Below are 16,430 nucleotides of genomic sequence, written 5' to 3' on the forward strand. Positions count from 1 at the left end.
GACATCTGGTGGGAGGGCGTTCCACAGGGTGGGTGCCACCACCAAGAAGGCCCTCTGCCTGGTTCCCTGTAACTTGGTTTCTCACAGCGAGGGAACTGCCAGAAGGCCCTCGGCGCTGGACCTCAGTGTCCGGGCAGAACAATGGGGGTGGAGATGCTCCTTCAGGTATAGTGGGCCGAGGCCAGTATAACTGCCTTCCAAACTGTTGGCCTGCTGTTGGTCTTGTCTGCTCAATCCTCAGAGTCTGTCTTCACATGGAGGGGAAGTCACTGAGGGCTTGAGACCCATTGGCTACCCTCACCTGGTTTAGCCAGCCAGTTAAATCGGTCCCAGGGTATGGCCGCTGTCACATGCTGACAGCTTCTAGGAGCCACAGGTGAGAGCTAGATACATGCTGGGGACCAAAGATGGAGAAGCTACCCCAGAAGGAGCACAATATGTCCCCCTAACGGAGGTCCTACCTCCCCTAACACCCCAAACTTTATTTTCTGATATTTAGTGCCCCACTGAGTCACTTAGAAGGACCCTCTCCGTGTTTTACAAATGCAATGAGATATGTAAAAGCCCTGTTAAACAGCTATAGTTCACAAGGTCCTCTTGGAAGAAGGAGATATTATTCAAGGAATCCGAAGTCTGCAGATGTTTTTGGCCACGACTCCCATCAGTTCCACTCCCATACAATAGAAATGCAGCACATTTTGGCATAGTGGAAAAGGCCATGACCAGGTGGTCCGTCACCTGCCCTGGTGCTAATGGCTAGTGGGTCACTTCAAGGCCCATCTGCTCTTAATGGTTCTCGACCTTTCAAGAGGTCTTGGGCCAGGCAGCCCATCAACTAGAGAATGGTCCTCTGCAAAGTAGGACACATCCCTCCCCCAGCAGTTCATCTGCCCATGTTGTCTCACCCTCCCATCATGTGCAGCAACACCAGAGATCACATCAGAGATAAACAGTGCTGCTTTTGTTGCTTTGTAAAGGACGATTTAAAAACCGTACCGCCAGCTGCTTAGCAAAGGCAGTGGTGTGCTGTGCATGAAAGGAGGAGGGTATATGGGTTTTTTTCTTTTTTCATTTGCTTCTGAGCAGCAGAAAATTTGGGCATATAAATATAGGGTATTTCTGCTCCAAACCCTTCCTTCCTGAGTTTGATCAATACATCATTTAGCCCAGTGCTCCCAGCAAAATGAACATCAATTCCACGATTGGCAGCGGCCCAGTGTCGAGAAGATTGCTCCATCAGGTTACGTAAGAGTAAATGACAGCCAAAAACTGGCTTGGGCTGCCTAATGGTCTATATTTTCAGATGTGCTTTTTTTTTTGTGGCACTGCAAAGAAGAAGAAAAATTCAGAGGCTTTCAAAGAGAGGCCAAGCCAGGCCAAGCCAAATGAAGAGATTTTCAAAAGAAAGGAGGGGAAATTTCCTTTCAGAGTGGAGCCAGAATCCCACTCCACAAGAACCCAACTGTCCCCATAGCAAAGCACAGCTGGTACACACAAGGCCTTCAGGTTTTGTTGGATAAATTTAATGAAATGTAAGAGCGTAAGATGGATCTAGCCCAACATCCTCTTCTCAAAGTGGCCAACCAAATGCATCAGTGAGAAGCCCGCAAACAGGAGCTGAGTGAAAAAGCATTCTCCTCATGTGTGATTCCCCTGTGGGGCAGTGTGAGGAGGCACCTTTCTTTGGGGAGGAGGCCCAGAGGACTCCCAAGGAGAGGGGAGAGGAGAGGAGGCTGAGGGAACACTCCACAAGGTTGTTGAAAAAGATTGCAAGGCTGCCAGCTGTGCAGGCAAGGGGTGACATAAGTGGACTCCTGAGCCCCACAGGGTGCTGCAGAAAGAATGTAGTTGGTCAAGGGAGCTGTGGACTCAAAAATGGTTGAAATCCTCTGGCATACTGAGTACAGATGCATGTTGAATGCAAAGTCAAACAGCACCAGGAGGGGGTCTGGTTGGCAAAGGCTGCTGTAGAGCATGAAAAAATGAATGAAATATATGGATATATACATGCATAGCTATGATACTGATTTCAATCCTGACCTATGTTCCTCATAAGCAGTCCTGTTTCTTTCCTGCTGCAGTCCAGCTTCTGATAAAACTACATTATTTGCCTTGCAGTCCACTCTGGTGGAATTCCACATAATTATTCATGCAGTTATCGTTACGCTATTTGACACCGTCCATTTCAGGGCAAAGGAAACACAATGCAAATTGGGCGGGCGATGGGGGAGTGAGTAAGCAATGACGTATCCTCTGTGGACTGAAAACAGCAACAGCAATTATTGATCGTAGTAGCTGGATTGATTTCTGTTCTGGACATGGGAGGAGTAAGTGAACACCAGCAGTTTCCACTCCTGTTTCCGCTGAAATTCTACAACATCTCTTTCTGGAAGGGTCCGTTTCTCAAGTGACCGTTCACACTCAGGCACAGACACAGAGTTGCAGAATCCAAACACCTCATTTCTGTTAATGGCACGGAATATAAAGTATGTAGCTAGAAGTAGACACTTCTCAGCAGCCAGCTCTTGGCTGGCAATAAATTAACCACAGTTGTCTTTTCTGGCAGTCAGTCCTGGTGGCTCAAAGGGCAGCAAATTGCCACCTGCTCCTCCGGGTCCAGGCACTTCGCTCCTGATGCCGAGCACGTGGCTTCTGTGGAATCCCATGACTGACACACCCCATCAAAGAATTCTGAGCTCTCAGAGAGGGCAGGAGTGTTTCTAGGAAGAAGGCCATCTCATCGCTTCCAGATCTCAAGTGACACCAGAATTTCTTCAGCCTAGCACTGCTGGTTCTTTGGTCATTTATTGTGCCACCACGGTCTGCAACACATTGCCTGGTCATTTTTATGGGATCTGGCAGGCTGTGCCTGTTCTGCTCATTCAGTAGAAGCCATTAAGCTTCATCATTACTGGGATTTTTTATCTGTTTATTAATGCCTTTCAGTGCGTCCAGCCTCGTCCATGTTTGGGGGGGCTGGCTGGCTGGTGGCACATAGCTGTGCTACTGGGATTCTAACGGGAATGCCATTAGAGCCATCAGCCACATTCCTGCTAGTGGAAGATTAAAACCTGCCCAAGCGCATTTGCAGAGGTGTACATATCACAGCTCCTGTTTACATATCTGAATTCTCTCTTTCTCCTCCAGCCTGCATTGACCTGCAACAATAAGCCAGGCTTTCCGCCATACTGTGGTTTACTGTGAATGAGCGCATTGCTGGTGCTCTAGCTTTGTTCCTTCAATGTTGTTGTTGTTTGAATTTATATACTGCCCTATACCCAGAGGTCTCAGGGTGGTTCACGTGTTGTGAGCAGGGAAAGCAAGCCAGATCCACACAGCCAGAAGCAAGCCAGGTCAGCGCGAAGAAGCAGAGGCAGTTGCCAGGGAAGTTAACTATTCGTGGAAACAAACGTGCAACCCAGCTACCCTTCCCAGTAGCCCCTATGGGGGACTTGCCAGTTGCCTTCCACCCTTTGTAAGACTCCTCCTCTCCTGGATGTTTCCCAAGCAGTGTGTCTACACACTTCTGGTCTCTGTTCTGCTCTCCTCATTATCCTGTGTGTTCTTGGAGACCCGGGGAAAGAGGGAGCTTGTCACAATGGGAGAGGCAGATGTCCTGGGATTCTGTTTCAGCCTTGAAGTCTCAACAGTGATAGCTGTGGTGTGCTGGGCTCCTTGGAAACTTGATCTGCCTCTTGGTGAATAGGAGGTGCTGCTGGTCTCCTCCCAGGGAGGAAATGGCTGGGGCTGCCCTCTGGCTTCTCCTAGGCTCTGCACCCACATGGCATGATTCAGAGTGCCCCCCCCCAACAGCCTTTGATTCCCACTCTAACCCTCAGGTGAGGTTGATTTGATTCCCCCTGTGTTCTCAATGCACCCGTATTTTTCACTCTATAAGACGCCCCAGACCACAAGACGCACCTAGTTTTTGGAGGAGGAAAACAAGAAAAAAAATATTCTGAATCTCAGAAGCCAGAACAGCAAGAGGGATCGCTGCGCCGTGAAAGCAGCAAATCCTCTTGCTGTTCTGGCTTCTGGGATAGCTGCACAGCCTGCATTCACTCCATAAGATGCACACACATTTCCCCTTACTTTTTAGGAGGGAAAAAGTAAGTCTTATAGAGCAAAAAATACGGTAGATCTTCACTCCCTCCTCCTTTCCGATGTCTTTATTCTCCTCTTCCTTCTGATGTAGATCTTCACTCGCTCCTTCTTCCGTGGCCAAAGGAGGCACCATTTTGTGGTTTGCCTCAGGTGCCAAAATGTCTTGGGCCAGCCTTGGAGGCAGAGCATAGCCACCATCGCTAGTGGCAGAAGGGCTTTGCATTTACTGCCAAAGGGAGAACTGAGAGAATTCTGTCATTCTTAAAAAAAATATGGAGATCCCTAAAAATAGCACATTCATCCTGGGTAGAACATTCAGAGTGTGCAATAAAACTATCTATATGTTTAAAGTAAACACGCTGAATATTTATATGCCGCAATTATGACTATTCATATCTGCTGCATTGCAATTAACTCCAATTAATAATATTCATTAGTGTTCTTCCAAGGCTGTAATTCATGATTTTAAAATAGAGATGCATCTGCAGAATCTTGCAGTGGAATAGAGCGTCTTCCTTGGATATCCACTTCTACTTGCACAGTGTAAATTCAGAATGTTTGTCGATTTTATGGGTCTACTCTTGGGAGACCAGTGAGGAAAGAAACTGGTCACAGCAAGAAGGGGGAAGTTCCCTGGCTTCTACAGCAGCCTGCCTCATCTCTGTCTCCTGGCCCCTCTCTTCTTCTGCCTCTGAGTCTGGACTGTCCTCTGTGTTGGGAATCTGAATACGTGCAGCTACGCACACAGAGTCAATTAGGGTTTGGCCGACAGCCAAGGCAATGTGAAGGAGTAAGTCTGCCTGGTGATACAGAGGCATGGAGACAGCTCCTTGATTGGTCAAGCCCTCTCATGGGAATAATGATTAATGGTCTACTAACGGGACACGGGTGGCGCTGTGAGTTAAACCACAGAACCTAGGACTTGTCAATCAGAAGGTCGGCGGTTCGAATCCCCGCAACAGGGTGAGCTCCCGTTGCTCGGTCCCTGCTCCTGTCAACCTAGCAGTTCGAAAGCACCTCAAAGTGCAAGTAGATAAATAGGTACCGCTCCGGTGGGAAGGTAAACGGTGTTTCTGGTTCGCCAGAAGCGGCTTAGTCATGCTGGCCCCATGACCCGGAAGCTGTACGCCGGCTCCCTCGGCCAATAAAGCGAGGTGAGCGCCGCAACCCCAGAGTCGGCCATGACTGGACCTAATGGTCAGGGGTCCCTTTATCTTTAACTGGAATGTGTTAGTATAAGGTTGAGTTCAGGAGTTGAGAGTTGTGTGAGAGAGAGCTAGTCAAAGATCCGTGTTCTGTTCTGTTCCTGTAAATAGTCCACTGTATATAATAAACACCTAACTACAAGTTCCTGGTTCCTGCTTCATCCATCCTGTCTGCAGCCAAGTTGCCAATTGCTTTCGTGAACTCTGCGTTTACTCTGCTAGGTCTGGCTAAGGTCCTGCAACTAGTCAGAAAGTTGCAAAACAACAATAGGTTTTGCCAATACTCTACCAGAGCCTCTCTCTGCTCACTAAACCCTGTTGCCTCTTCAGCTTCCACCACCTCTTCCTCCCAGTCCACTCCCTCTTCTCCCTCTGACCACTCATCGTTGTCCCACCACCAGTGCCCTGGCTCTGAGCCTTCTTCCCTTGCTGGTTCCCCAGCCGGTGCCAGCTACCACTCTTCTGCGTCCAGCCAGTCCATGACAGTCATCTGTGCAGGGATCTTTTGCCCAATGTGGGGCTCGAACCTGCAACCCTGAGATTAAGAGCCCCATGCTCTACTAGACAAACCTAGACAGCATCTTAAAAAGCAGCAACATCACCTTGCCAACAAAGGTCCGTGTGATGGCCTGGGATTCAGATTCAGATGCTGAACCTGAGGAATCCCAGCCTGCACAGGATCCCCCGCCTTCAGAACCAGCTGAGCTGGGGCTGGGGCTTGAGTCTGAAGGGTCCTCACCTGTGCTGGATCCTCAGGTGCAGGCACCAGCTGAGTCTGCTCTGGCTCCTGAGGCGATGGAGGACACATTGCCTTCAGGTGCTCCATTCTCAGCCCCATCAGGGGAAGCTGGGGTTGCCTCTGGGTCCGGTAACTCTCCAGCCTCTCCTGAGCTGCAGAGGCTCAGGGCAGAGAGGCGGGGGGAATTAAGTTCCCGCAGGAGGAGTGCTCGTCTCCTGGCCAGGAGAGGCGAGTCACCTGAGGATCGGGGCCGCTCTATGCCTTGGGGCAGATAAAAGCCAGCCAGCCCCAGTCTTGGAGCAACGTTGGTGGTTGTCAGCCCCTGCCTGAACCCTGCCCAGCACCCAGCTTCGAATTTTACAGACTGCCTTCATATTGCTTCATCGATCACAAACTGGACTTGGACCTTGCTTCTTGATTAACTCCCAGGACCAGCACAGTCCGTATAGTTAAAGCTATGGTTTTCCCAGTAGTGATGTATGGAAGTGAGAGCTGGACCATAAAGAAGGCTGATCACCGAAGAATTGATGCTTTTGAATTATGGTGCTGGGGGAGACTCTTGAGAGTCCCATGGACTGCAAGAAGATCAAACCTCTCCATTCTTAAGGAAATCAGCCCTGAGTGCTCACTGGAAGGACAGATCTTGAAGCTGAGGCTCCAATACTTTGGCCACCTCATGAGAAGAGAAAACTCCCTGGAAAAGACCCTGATGTTGCGAAAGATGGAGGACACAAGGAGAAGGGGACGACAGAGGACGAAATGGTTGGATAGTGTTTTTGAAGCTACCAGCATGAGTTTGACCAAACTGCGGGAAGCAGCGGAAGACAGGAGTGCCTGGCGTGCTCTGGTCCATGGGGTCACGAAGAGTCGGACACGACTAAATGACTAAACAACAGCAGCATGCTCTACTATATATGAAACGGCTGTACATATATGTATTCATGGTTGATGTTCTTATTGTTCAATTCCTGCGAGGTGTTTCGTAGGAAGCAATTCGTAAATGAAATGAAATAATATGTTGCAGTATGAAGAGTAGCTGCAAGAAATGTTCTCAGGGTACACAGGTCTTCCCTGATGAACAAAGGCACTACAGCCTTTGTACCTTTCTCCCTATCTTGCTCCACTCCCATCGTTTCCCACCTCCCTGCAGAAATCCAAAATGGCGCCCCTGGGTCACTTTATGTCTTGCTTGCTTCGGAACCTGCTGTCTCCTTATGCCTCTCCAGGCGGTTCTGTTCTCTGCAAGAGCAGGCTCCCTGCAGCCTGTGGGGTGAGCCCCCTTTCTGGAGCTGTAAAGAACCCAGCAAAGTCTCTCCTTGCCTCTGATCCCTGAAGCTCCTGCTATAAATCACAGGAAGGCAGATTTTTCCTGAAATGCTGGGTCAGTGTTACGGTGTCCTGCACAGAGATTTATGAGCGCTGCCACGGTCACAGCTATGGACAGCCAACAGAAGGATGCTGACAGCTCAGGGTATCTTAAAACTTCTCAGGAGGACAGAGCAGAATGCATTGCTGCGGTGATTCAAGTCAGTCAGCAGGATGGCGTGAAAAACGGCTTAGATAAATTGGATAAAGTTAAGGCTTGGGTCCAGCGCTTGATTTTGGGCTCTGTCATGCTCAGCCAGGTTCTAAGCCCTATGGCAAGTGGCTGGGTCTGGGAGTTTTATTCAATTTAAAAATAATAAAATAAAATAAAATAAATTTTCCATACTGTCTTGGAGTAAAGATGGGAATCGGGAGCTGTCTGGCAGGTCAAATCCTTACCTCCACCCTCCAGGGGCCATCTTTGGCAAGTGGGAGGAGCCTCTCACCTGCCAATCACCTGACGTCATTTGGAGATGCTGTTTGCAATCAATGCTACTTGGTAAGGAAGTAAAATTAAGCATGGAAATTGCATAGGGAGTCCTCTGGACTTGAAGAGGATGTTACCAGGAATGTCTCGCCTGTGGAAGTCCACAAGCTTGTGTCAGAAAGGGGCAAGAGGCAATGAAGAGAGATGAACAATTTCAGTTTGTTATGGTGCATGCATTTGGGATGGTTACAGTAGCAGAAGAGCAATAGACCTAAGTTTTTATTTTATTTAAGAAAGCTATTGCTTTCTTATGTGCAGTTTATGGACAGTTAAGTCCAATGAACTGGCGGTGAAAAAAGACTGTCACTCCACATGCTTTGAGGAAAGAGGTTTTATAAGGACATACGAAATGTTGTGAACTGGCCAAACAGACTGTGCGGTGTATCAGTAAAGGTGTAAATCATAAAGAACTGATCTCAATGCCTTTGCTGGAAGAACCTCTTAAGAGGTTTGCAGTTAATATTTGAGAATATAATGGACGTTTCCTGGTTGTGGTTGGGTACTTCTCTTACTGTCAGAAAGTTCTTCCTGATGTTGAGTCGGAATCTCTTTCCTTGTAACTTGAAGCCATGAGTTTGAGTCCTACTGTCCAGAGCAGGAGATAACAAGCTTGCTCCCTCTTCCATGGAGCAGCCCTTGAGATTTTGGCTACCCTTTCTCCTCTCAGTCCTCCTATTTCCCATGCTAGGCATACCCAGCTCCTTCAGTCCTTCCTCAGAAGGCTTGGTTTCCAGGCCCTTGAGCATCTTGGTCACCCTCCTCTGCGCACGTTCCAGTGTGAATATCAGGATGGGGTACCTACTTAGGGCGCTCTGGATATTGGTGAACTCTAACTCCCGCCATGAAAAGCAATGACAAACCTAGAGAGCATCTTAAAAAGCAGAGACATCCCCTTGCCGACAAAGGTCCGTATAGTTAAAGCCATGGTTTTCCCAGTAGTGATGTATGGAAGTGAGAGCTGGACCATACAGAAGTCTGATCGCCAAAGAATTGATGCTTTTGAATTATGGTGTTGGAGGAGACTCTTGAGAGTCCCATGGACTGCAAGAAGATCAAACCTCTCCATTCTGAAGGAAATCAGACCTGAGTCTGACCCTGAAGCTGAGGCTCCAATACTTTGGCCACCTCACGAGAAGAGAAGACTCCCTGGAAAAGACCCTGATGTTGGGAAAGATGGAGGGCACAAGGAGAAGCGGACGGCAGAGGACGAGATGGTGGGACAGTGTTCTCGAAGCTACCAGCATGAATTTGACCAAACTGTGGGAGACAGTGGAAGACAGGAGTGCCTGGCGTGCTCTCGTCCATGGGGTCACGAAGAGTCGGACACGACTGAACGACTAAACCACAACAACAACTCCCACCATCCCAGACCATTGGCCACGCTGGCTCGGGCTGATGGGAGTTGGGGTCCACCGATTTCTGTCGGGCTACAAGTTCTCCATCTCTGACATTCATCACACAGCAAGGATTAAACGTAACCAGAGGAAAGGAGATGCAACAGCTCAACTGCTTTGCTGCTTTCCCAGCTGCAGGCTGCTGTGTCCGCTATGCTGCTGTTCTAGACGGTTCTTAGCAACACACCGTTTCCACTAGCGCAATTGTTGCATTGGATTTCTCCGTTGCACAACATTAAAACACACGTGCCGGCTAGTGCAAGAGCCCACGAGTGCAGCTTATGGCCTCAGCACCCCTTTCCTTTCTTCCCTTTGATCATGCCCAATTTCCCCTATGTACGAAAAAGGTGTACGGTTTTTCTGAATTGGTAGCCAGAAGACACAGGCCCAGCCTCTTTATCCTTAAATTACCTTTTTTCCTCCCCCAGCTGGAAAGGGAAATTGCGCCTCATTCTAGACAGTACAGATAGCTCTGACCAACTGCTGCCACCTGCAGGTGAGCGCTGGCGAGGACAGGCGAAGGCAGCTGGAAACAGACCGAAAGTAATTAACTGGGTAACAGCGGAATCTACATTTCTTCTTCTTTTCCTTCCCCAGTTTTAATCCCAGAGATGTGGTCCAGGGCAAAGAGACATGCTGGAAGCTTCTATATTAAGAGTCCCACATTCCCCCAAGAGGCACCTTAATCAGCGCCAGGCTAGCTAAATGGCTCTTGCTCTCGCTTTATGGCGGGAGAAGGGAACTCGGGGCCCAATCAGCGCCGTCACAGAGGCTTGATTGCAAATGAGCTCTTTGCAGCACTCCCAAGTGCTTCCAGCATTGCAGAACAGCATGCTCTGATGATGCAGTCTGTGACAGGAGAGCAGGACAGCTCTGGCACGACTGCAGGCGGAGCGAAGCAGAGAGAGCTCTTGGCTCGGAGGAACCAAATTAAAACGACTGCATAGCAGGAGGTATCTGATGGAAAGGCCTCAGCTTTAAGAACTTAATTCTTCCCTGCCCTTTTCCCATCAGCTTTTTTCTGGTGTGGTGTCCTGGATACTTTTGAAACTGGGAAGACTTGGACTTGAACTCTCCAGGACCTGTGGGTCAACCTCTCTTTCTCTCTCTGATTAGCCTGTTGCCACATTGGGTTGTTATGCAAGGACAAAGTGGGCTCCCTCCGCTCCCCAATTTATGCTGCCCTGCCAAATGTGCTCAATATACAAGCCAACTTTCACCATTCAGATGTTTGGGACTCCAGTTCCCATGGTCAGTAGGCAGCCATGATGGGAGTCATCATCCAGAGATGAGAGCCAGTGTGGTGTAGTGGTTAAGAGCGGTAGACTCGTAATCTGGTGAGCCGGGTTCGCTTCCCCGCTCCTCCACATGCGGCTGCTGGGTGACCTTGGGCTAGTCACACTTCTCTGAAGTCTCTCAGCCCCACTCACCTCACAGAGTGTTTGTTGTGGGGGAGGAAGGGAAAGGAGACTGTTAGCCGCTTTGAGACTCCTTCGGGTAGTGATAAAGCGGGATATCAAATCCAAACTCCTCATCCAATGACATCTGACACAAACTATTGCAAACTTTGTGGTAAAAGTAGCCGCCTCGGCCTCTGAGGAGAATTCGAAAATCCATATCAGGTTATTAGGTCAACTAAAATGTCCCCAAACAGTGTGCAAGCTTTTGCCATCTAGAATACAAAAGTTGGTGTGCTGTTTTGTGACACTTTTGGCTGGCCTAATCAAGGTCTTGCCCTATTATGGGTTTTGAAATTTTACAGTGCAGTTGTGGTAGCACTGAGTCTGACCTTTGGAGAAATACTGCCTTGATTCAGACATTGTGCCAAATCACAGTTTGGTGCCACACGAATGATCCTGGGCCTCAGTGACCCAGTCCAATTCTGTCTAGAAGCAGCCTTCCACCAAAGCAGATAGCTTCTCTATCTAGTTGGGGATTGTCTACCCCAGGGGCCAGCAAACTTGTTCAGCAGGGGGCCGGTCCACTGTCCCTCAGACCTTGTGGGGGGCCGGACTATATTTCGAAAAATAAATAAATGAACGAATTCCTATGCCCCACAAATAACCCAGAGCTGCATTTTAAATAAAAGCACACATTCTACTCATGTAAAAACACCAGGCAGGCCCCAGAAATAACTCACAGATGCATTTTAAATAAAGGACACATTCTACTCATGTAAAAACATGCTGATTCCTGGACCGTCCGTGGGCCGGATTTAGAAGGTGATTGGGCTGGATCTGGCCCCCGGGCCTTAGTTTGCCTACCCATGGTTTACCCTGACAGGCAGGGATCCTCCAGGGTCTTAGGCAAATGGTTTTTCTACCACCTGCTATCTTATTCTTTGAACTGGAGATGCTAGGCCTTGAGAGACTTTTTTAGCTGCCGCGTCACACTGTAGCTAAAAAAGCCAATGTAATTCTGGGCTGCATCAATAGGAGTATAGCATCTAGATCAAGGGAAGTAATAGTGCCACTGTATTCTGCTCTGGTCAGACCTCACCTGGAGTACTGTGTCCAGTTCTGGGCACCACAGTTCAAGAAGGACACTGACAAACTGGAACGTGTCCAGAGGAGGGCAACCAAAATGGTCAAAGGCCTGGAAACGATGCCTTATGAGGAACGGCTAAGGGAGCTGGGCATGTTTAGCCTGGAGAAGAGGAGGTTAAGGGGTGATATGATAGCCATGTTCAAATATATAAAAGGATGTCACATAGAGGAGGGAGAAAGGTTGTTTTCTGCTGCTCCAGAGAAGCGGACACGGAGCAATGGATCCAAACTACAAGAAAGAAGATTCCACCTAAACATTAGGAAGAACTTCCTGACAGTAAGAGCTGTTCGACAGTGGAATTTGCTGCCAAGGAGTGTGGTGGAGTCTCCTTCTTTGGAGGTCTTTAAGCAGAGGCTTGACAACCATATGTCAGGAGTGCTCTGATGGTGTTTCCTGCTTGGCAGGGGGTTGGACTCGATGGCCCTTGTGGTCTCTTCCAACTCTATGATTCTATGATTCTATGATTCTATGATTCTATGATTCTATGATTTCTATGATTCTATGATTCTATGATTCTAACTTCTGCATGCACTGGACGTGCTTCATCACTGAGCTGGTTTGCAAAGCAATAGCAACCTGCCCTTTGCTCCCTAATAGAAAGGAGAGAATCTCAGCCCAACAGGAAAGGAGAGAGCATGAGACAGGCGAGGAGGGAGCACTTGTCCTACTGCTTTCTCCTGGGAAAACCTGTTCTTTACTGCTGAATCGCAGGAAATGTCCACCGGGTTTTCTGCAAATTGGTGGTTGCTCCGGTTTAGCAGTAAAGAGTATGTTTTCCTGGGGAATGCAGCAGGGCAAACGAAAATCCTCTTGGACCCATGTCTAGAAAGCACAGAGCCAGCAGAAAACCTCTTGGACCCATGTTTTCTAAGCATGGGGTAAGCAGAAGAGTGGATGTGCACTCTGACACCCAGACAGCAAAAGTCAACATCATATTTGTGCAAACTTTGAGTCCTCTGGCTTGGTGTGGGACTCTACTGCACTTCGGACTATGCGGCCTGGCCATTGGGAATGTATCAATCCATGAATCTATGGGTTGCACCCAATGTAGTGCCAAGTTGAAGTCACTTAGCGGTACATGAAATGTTTTGCTCCAGGGAACGTTATTGCATAAGAGAAGTGCAAGCAGGTTAACTTTACTGTGCAATTTGTTGTTGTTTAGTCGTGTCCGACTCTTCGTGACCCCATGGACCAGAGCACGCCAGGCACTCCTGTCTTCCACGGCCTCCCGCAGTTTGGTCAAACTCATGCTGGTAGCTTCGAGAACACTGTCCCACCATCTTGTCCTCTGTTGTCCCCTTCTCCTTGTGCCCTCCATCTTTCCCAACATCAGGGTCTTTTCCAGGGAGTCTTCTCTTCTCATGAGGTGGCCAAAGTATTGGAGCCTCAGCTTCACGATCTGTCCTTCCAGTGAGCACTCAGGGCTGATTTCCTTCAGAATGGAGAGGTTTGATCTTCTTGCAGTCCATGGGACTCTCAAGTGTCTCCTCCAGCACCATAATTCAAAAGCATCAATTCTTCGGCGATCGGCCTTAGAGAGCGCAATCAGTTGCCTAATAGTTTTCTGCTAGCGCAGCGGCTGTGTTGGATTCCTTCATTGTGCAATAAGCAAATTCGCCCCTCCACTAACCCAATAGCCCTTGGGCTAGCGGATAGAGGATTCTGGGTACAGCCCTATATTATTAAAGCTCATCGTGTGTGGAAAGGATTTATGGAGAGGAGCCATGTAAGAATGTTGTTAACGTCGCTCAGTTATGAGGCTGGCTCAGGCAGAACAGAGCTCCAAGATGCAACCTTTCTTCCTTTTGTTTGTTTTTTCAGTACATCCCACTGGATGGAGAATTCATCCTGGCCCCCGGTGCTGGGTTTGCAGCCTTCGACAGCAGTTTTGATCCAGGATGTGAGACAGGTATTGTGCTCGACCTATCGTTCATTAGTCATGCAAATTAAGCGCAGAGAGAATATGCCTCCGTTACGCTGCTGCTCACGAGTCATTCTCCCAGTCATAATTAACTTTCCCCTGGAGCCCCCTCCCCCAAAGTTTCGAAACTAGTCAGAGCTTTCCTTTTCATAATTAGGGGTGGGGGGAAAGAGAGAGAGAGAGGAGGAGGAGGAGGAGGTGGAGGAAATGGTAAGCGTTGGTTGCAGGCATTCCTCCAGGACTGTCTCCGTAGAGGTTCCCATTGAAATGAGTTGTTTTGCTCTTGCCAGAGAGTTGCATTCATTTCGGTGCGGCTTACATGGGGGAATATTCCCAGTGGGATCATACTCATTGTTTGCCTTTCCATTGCGTCTAGTACAAGCATAGTGAGACTGAAATCCACGTTCTCTGGATTCAAGGCCTATAACAAAAAGGATGCAATGGACTTAACTTAATCTGGAGCCAAGTCTTGGAACCTAGGGGTGGTACTCAACTAAATAACCGAGCAAACAAAATGACTTCCGCTTGTGCAATGGTGACTTCCCCCGCCTCTCTTCCCTCTGCTCATGTCCCGCACTGTCCAAAGGACCAGCACAACCTAACACTATTTTGGATGCGGTTCATTTTTGTGTGGATACAGGCGACTCCCCATTTCCGCGGGGGTTGCATTCCGAGGCACCGCATGTTGTTTACGTGAAATTGCATATATTGAGAACACCATCTGAAAAGCCTGGAAACACCCTCTAAACATCTGGAAACCTTTGGAAAACCCTTTGGAAAACCAGCAGCCCTTACCAGATGCCAAACTAGGCCTCAACGGTCAATGCAAGGGCTCCTGGTATTGCACTTGCAAAGACTTGTGGGGTTGCCAGGTGCTGCTTTTGTGCTCTTTTTCATCCTTTCAAGGGCCCTCTTCAAGGGCCACTTTTATTTTTATTTTATTTTTTAAGTTTTCCATTCTTATACAGTAGTTCTGTTTGACGTCCCACCCAACATTCCATGACAGTTCTTTTCACATCTTGATTGGCTGCATATACAGCAGTTCATTCACCTTATTTTCCACACTCTCGTATCTTTAATATTGTCAGCTGTTGGTCACAAAGTTCCCCTTACCTGGAATTTATATTTTAGGTCGAATTTTTGTAAATATTCCCCCAAGTTGCTCCCACTCACTCCTCATCTGTTTATCATCTTGATTTCTTATTTTAGATGTCATACTGGCTAGCTCTGCATATTGTTAATTTATATAGCCATTGTTCTTTCCCTGGGATCTCTCTGTTTCCAGCATCTTGCATATACTATCCTTGTTGCTGTCGTTCCATATAGAAACAAGTTGTGGGCTTTCTTTGGTAATTCGTTCCCAATTATACCTAGAAGAAATGCTTCCAGCTTATTGGGGAAAGTAAATTTTAATTTAACTCATTGCACACCATCTCCCAGAACTCCTTTGTCCATTTGCATTTCCACCATAAATGAATAAGCGAACCAGACATTCCAGCACAATTTTGAACCTCTTTTGTACATTTTGGCCAATTTTTGGCCAATCTATATTGCGTTTTGTTGTTGTTGCATATTTTCTCTTATTTGGTAACATGCCAAGAAGTTCCTTGTTGAGTTCCATAATTTTCCCCACTCAGCAATTCCAATATTACGCCCAATATCCACAACCCATTTTGTCAGTTTTTAAATGCGCTTCTGGGTGTGGCGCAATGCGCCTGCGCATGATTGCACATCTACTAGATGCACATAAATGTGGAGTTGCCTGTACTAGAATGTCAGCGCTTATGTCGATGACTCCCTCCTGCTAGGTATGTTTGAATTTATGTCAGTAGATGCCTCACAGCCAGTGCCATATTTACGTATAAGCTAAACAAGTTATAGCTTAGGGCCCCACTCTCTTGGGGGGCCCCCAAACAATTAAAGGAAAAAAAACTGGATGTACATTTCCAAAATATAAGATAAAAAACAAACAAAACCTACATACAACAACAGTGTTTTGTGTTGTGTAGGCTCCTATGATGTAAGTAAAGGGCCCCGCCTGCTAGCCTGCTCCCTAAAATATCACTGGTTTGCTCATTTCTATATATAGGGTGCCTGCATTCTGCATGGACTGGCTGCATGGCAACATGTGCAAATGGTTTTAGATACCTGTTTGGCCCATAAATTACCATATAGCATATATTCAACACAAAAAATGGTGACAGTTTGTTGTTGACTAAGGACAGCTGGACGTATAAAGGGGCCCCATTACCTTCAGTAGCTTAGGGCAGCCTTTCTCAACTTGTGGGTCCCCAGATGTTGTTGAACTACAACTCCCATCACCCCTAGCTAGCAAGGCCAGAGCTCAGGGATGATGGGAGTTGTAGTCCAACAACATCTGGGGACCCACAGGTTGAGAACCGCTGGCTTAGGGCCTCATCAAACCTAAATCTGGCCTTGCTCACGGTGCACGGAATGGGATGGCCCATGAACAGCAGCCCTCCGCTTAAGTGAACTGGGAATCCCCTTTACCCGCAACTCCTTGTCATATCCAGATGGAACTGCATGGTGCAGACGGAGCTCCACACAGGGAGATGTGTATGTATGGAGCTCTATTGTATGGAGACAGAGGCTGAGGCTTTATCTGTAGATGAGTGGACAGGATGCCTTCGGCCCCATGCCATCTATG

At 48.0% G+C, this 16,430-nt stretch overlaps 1 protein-coding gene across 5 annotated transcripts in view; it reads left to right on the top strand.

Annotated features, from left to right (window-relative positions):
* The window catches only part of AMN (amnion associated transmembrane protein), a gene marked incomplete at its 5' end in the record, with an annotated part of 73,630 nt that overhangs the window by 28,281 nt on the left and 28,919 nt on the right, over nt 1–16,430 (top strand). For all 5 annotated transcript variants that reach the window (XM_083615806.1, XM_083615809.1, XM_083615807.1 and 2 more), the window contains one exon: nt 13,663–13,750. In XM_083615806.1, the coding sequence (XP_083471932.1) occupies nt 13,663–13,750 (88 nt within the window). The remainder of the gene's footprint in view (nt 1–13,662; nt 13,751–16,430) is intronic.

This window comes from Podarcis filfolensis, assembly GCF_964270895.1.
Source record: "Podarcis filfolensis genome assembly, chromosome: 1".
Classification (NCBI taxonomy): Eukaryota; Metazoa; Chordata; class Lepidosauria; order Squamata; family Lacertidae; genus Podarcis; species Podarcis filfolensis.